At 29.5% G+C, this 4243-nt stretch overlaps 1 protein-coding gene across 1 annotated transcript; it reads right to left on the reverse strand.

Annotated features, from left to right (window-relative positions):
- Positions 1-2915, reverse strand: LOC130814682 (glucan endo-1,3-beta-glucosidase 11-like). The gene is made up of 3 exons (XM_057680825.1): positions 2675-2915; positions 961-2000; positions 1-304 (listed from the first exon to the last, which is right to left on the reverse strand). The coding sequence occupies exons 1-3, from the start codon at positions 2742-2744 to the stop codon at positions 218-220; spliced, it is 1197 nt and encodes a 398-aa protein (XP_057536808.1). The 5' UTR covers positions 2745-2915; the 3' UTR covers positions 1-217.
- Between the last annotated feature and the right edge of the window lie 1328 nt (positions 2916-4243).

Below are 4243 nucleotides of genomic sequence, written 5' to 3' on the forward strand. Positions count from 1 at the left end.
ATACTAATTTCTTATTTCTTACGACTAATGTTTCCTTTGGTAACAATAAATAACGACATGAAAAACAATGTTAGCCTACATTGGTTTTTGGATTAAAGACAACCCTATAATTTTTGAAAGATGGTATACAATAACATACATGATGCATGTATAGAATACAAGATAAAAATTCTTGATATTTACATGACAATATTGGCTAAAATTAGCAATGATGTTGTTATGTTGGTCTTCTTATAAGAAGTTGCCAAGCTACCAAATATACAAACGTCCAGTAAATCAAGCTTTGATAGCCTTTGTATGTTGCCTGTTGACAATAAATAATACAAAAGGACCGGGTGAGAATTATATCATCTATGAATATATAAAAATTGTGTCATTTAATAATTAATAAAACATGAAATGATTAAAATTATTTTAATCAACTGTTGTATGATAATTGTTATCAATAATCACACAAAAATATTCTTATATAACAAATACAAAAGATAGTAGTTTTTTATATATAAGATACCTATTTTTGGTCCTCATGATTTGTTACCAACATATAAAACCTTCTCTCAAAATATACTATTGTCGCCATTAAATTTACGTAAATAAAATAAATACACAATATAAAACATAACTTTAACAAGTTAAGATTAAAAATTTAAATAGGATTGATGAATGAATGATGTTTAATATCAAATTGTGGTATTATTTAGTGATATAAGATCAAGAGAAAGAATTATACGTACAAAAAGTATTTAACATTATGTTTGAAAAAAAGTAATCTATTTCAAATTATAAATCACTCTTAAATTCGCAAATTTATCAAATTTTAAAATAATGTTAAAATTAACTTAAATTCAAAATTGAATTTCATTAATTTGTGAAATATTAATTTTGACCTAACTTTAGTTTTTTTAATGAAATGATCGTTATTAAATATAATATGAAGTAATTATTATAATTTTTGTTTACCTTAGAGGCAGAAGATGTCAAAGAGATGGAAGTAGAAGGGTTAGAAGAACGTTGACGATCAAACAAAGTGAGACCCACATTGTAAGTCATTCTACAATCAGGATGAAACAACCCATAATTCCTTTCAGAAGTGGGTCCAGGTTTCATATCTTCATTAAATAGAGCAAATACATAAACTTCTAGTCTTTTATTTGGCCTTAAAGGAGTTCCTTGATTAGCCAATTGTCTTCTAACCAAATTTTTATTATAAGCCGCAGCATTCTCAATAGTAGCCCCAATCTCATTCGGGTCACCCATAGAAGGCCATCCGGTTTCAGAAACCCGTACATCCAACCCGCCAAAACCCAACCTCCAATTAGCAAAAATAACCGCATCAACTTGAGCATACAACATATTATCATAATGTAATTTAGTATTTGGATCAACCATTCCCGCATTCGGGTTAAATAAAACATAATCAAGTGAAATCTTTGTCGGATTATCCTTATACGCAAAATAGGGATACGCGTTGAGCCAAAAGGACCCATTAGTAGCTTGCAAAAAGTGCAAATATTGGGTCATAACCCCTACTAATTCCGGTTTAAATGAACCGGCGGAAGGCGGATAAGATTCTTGTAAAACCCCAGCTGATGTAGGTGATAAAACTTGAATATATGAGCTCAAACCGAGTTGACTCAGTGCATTATGAACACTAATCATTGCTGGAACAACGTAGGAAGTTAAGGAAGTATCTGGGTCGGTAAAAACCTCGTTACCCACCGAGATTCCGATGATTTTGGTGGCCGGAAAGTAGGGTTTAATATGGGTTGTAACCCATTGAAGGGCTTGTTGAGGATTAATGAGAGTAGCTAGCATGTTATTTTCGACCGTTACGATGAGTTCGACACCCGAGTTGGCGAAGGTTGTTAAGATTTGAGGGTTTGTGTCGTAGATTCTTGCCTTTGTTAATCTCATTGAAGTAATAAGGGATAATACGGTATCCGGTTGTGGCAAGTTATTGCCTACTTGTCCATAGTTTATTCCTAAAGATTCTACGGAATCTGTAATAATATTCAACGATCAAGACTAATTAGTATTTATCAAATTTCAATATTAAATATAAGAAATGAAATTGTGGAAATTCAAATATCCCGTTTACCCCTAAAACATACCCATTAATTATGTAAAAAGAATTGCTTTGATTCTTTTTATTTTTAATGTGCTTTTGTATACATGAACATTTAAGGCTATTTTTTTTTGTCAAAATTATTTTTATACTCTGAAAATAAATAAATGTAAATATTAAAATCTTTTTGAACGAAATTTATTAATCGGTTATGCAATTTAGCTGTACTTGAAAATTGTGAATATTAACATCTTTTTAAACAAAATTCACTGGCCAATTTTAAAAGCGGCAACCTTATAAAATTTATTTTAAGGTTTTTAAATGGTGTACATATTTTGGTGGCAATTTTGTAAATAATTTGACATTTGCTAAAAGATATACATACATGCATAAAAGGTGTAGTATTTGAATGTCATTTCTATAAATAATTTGATTTTTTTCTTTAACAAAAATATATACACCCTATTAGAGAGTATATAAACCTTTCCCACAATAAGTATATTTTAATAAGGTTTTCAAGTTTCAGCACTTTAGAAAAATTATTATTATTATAAAATGAAGTATAATTTCCCTAAATAAAAACCAAGAGGATGAGAGAAATTGGATTACCTGACACGGAGAAACAGAGGAGAAGTAAAAAATGGAGGATATGAATAATTTCATAACCAAATAATTTCATTATAATAAAAAAAATGATGAGGATGAATATGTAAGTGTGCCCTGAGAGTATATGGCTTAAGGGATGGTGGGAAGTGGGAAGGAAGAAAGGGAAGGAAATAGTTAACTTGTAGAGGGATATATATAATGAAGTATGGGCTTAGAGGGGAAGAAGAATTCTTTTCTTTTCTTGTTCAAATTTTGGAGGTAACATTATGTATTGCCCAAGCATTTTTGAGCTTTCCTTAACTTGACTATATGAATAATCACCTTATTAAAGGTATTAGTGTGGAAATACAATTCTATTGATTCACCTGAAAAATTTAAATAATGATCAATAACCTAAAAAATAGGAAAAGGAATTTTCGAAAGGAAAAGTTAATTGTATTGTTAAGAACCAACTCAATCAAAAAGTTAAAGCTGATGAGAACCAATTCAATCAAAAGTTAAAGCTGATGGGAACCAATTCAATCAAAAGTTAAAGCTGATAGTTGAGGCTCTTGGATATATTATATACTCTAATACGCTCCCTCATACAAGAGCTCTTTGGGCTAGAAGTGTGGATGCAATACAGACTCTTCTCATACCTGGTGCTAAATATTCCACTTAAATAAACCAATTCAACCAAAAGCTTAAGCTGATGGTTGAAGCCCCAGGATATATTATATACTCTAACATGTATATCGTCTCTAAATAAATCCTATTATTCGTTATACAAATAATTAATACAAATTGAGTAACATGTAATTAATAATGCATACTTTGTTATTCTGCCCAAATTTTTATCAATTTATAAGTGATAGTTAAAATTAATAAAAGCATGTTTTTATGAATTCTTTTGAGTTAACTAAGTTAAATTTACTTAACGATAGATACAAAAAATTATATTATTATTAATATTAAATTTTCTATTTAGACATGATATTAGAGGTGCATATGGTTCGGTCTGGTGTAGTTTGACACTAAAATCAAACCAAATCAAAAATTCCAATCTAGAAATTTTTCAGACTGGACCGGACCGAACCAAACCGTTTTACAACGATCTGGTCTGGTTTGGTCTACGATTTTTTATTTTTATATTTTTATCCAAATTAATACGTGTTTTTATGCAAATATTTCGCACCTATAAGCACTAAATATAATAATTTGTAATTAGTTGATAATATCAACACTATTCAAGTATATATTACTATATAAAAATAACTACATTTTGAAATATTTAGGTAACTAGTTATTTTTTAAACAAAAATTTATGATTTTCGACAATAGTACGATTTGCGGTCTAGTTTGGTCTGAAAAATAAAAAACGAGACCGAACTGTAAACCGTAATTTATTTTAAAAAAAATCAGACCAGACCGTTCAGACCATAAATTTGACCAAATACTAAAATTGCCATTTGGATTGTATTTGTAGGTTAGATAAGTATTTAGATAGTGCATTTTCTTTGTATAATATTGTGGGGGTGGTGTGGGGGTTGTATTGGATTTCTAACTTTCCAACGACGCAACCAATCTACCTAC

This window comes from Amaranthus tricolor, chromosome 6, assembly GCF_026212465.1.
Source record: "Amaranthus tricolor cultivar Red isolate AtriRed21 chromosome 6, ASM2621246v1, whole genome shotgun sequence".
Lineage (NCBI taxonomy): Eukaryota > Viridiplantae > Streptophyta > Magnoliopsida > Caryophyllales > Amaranthaceae > Amaranthus > Amaranthus tricolor.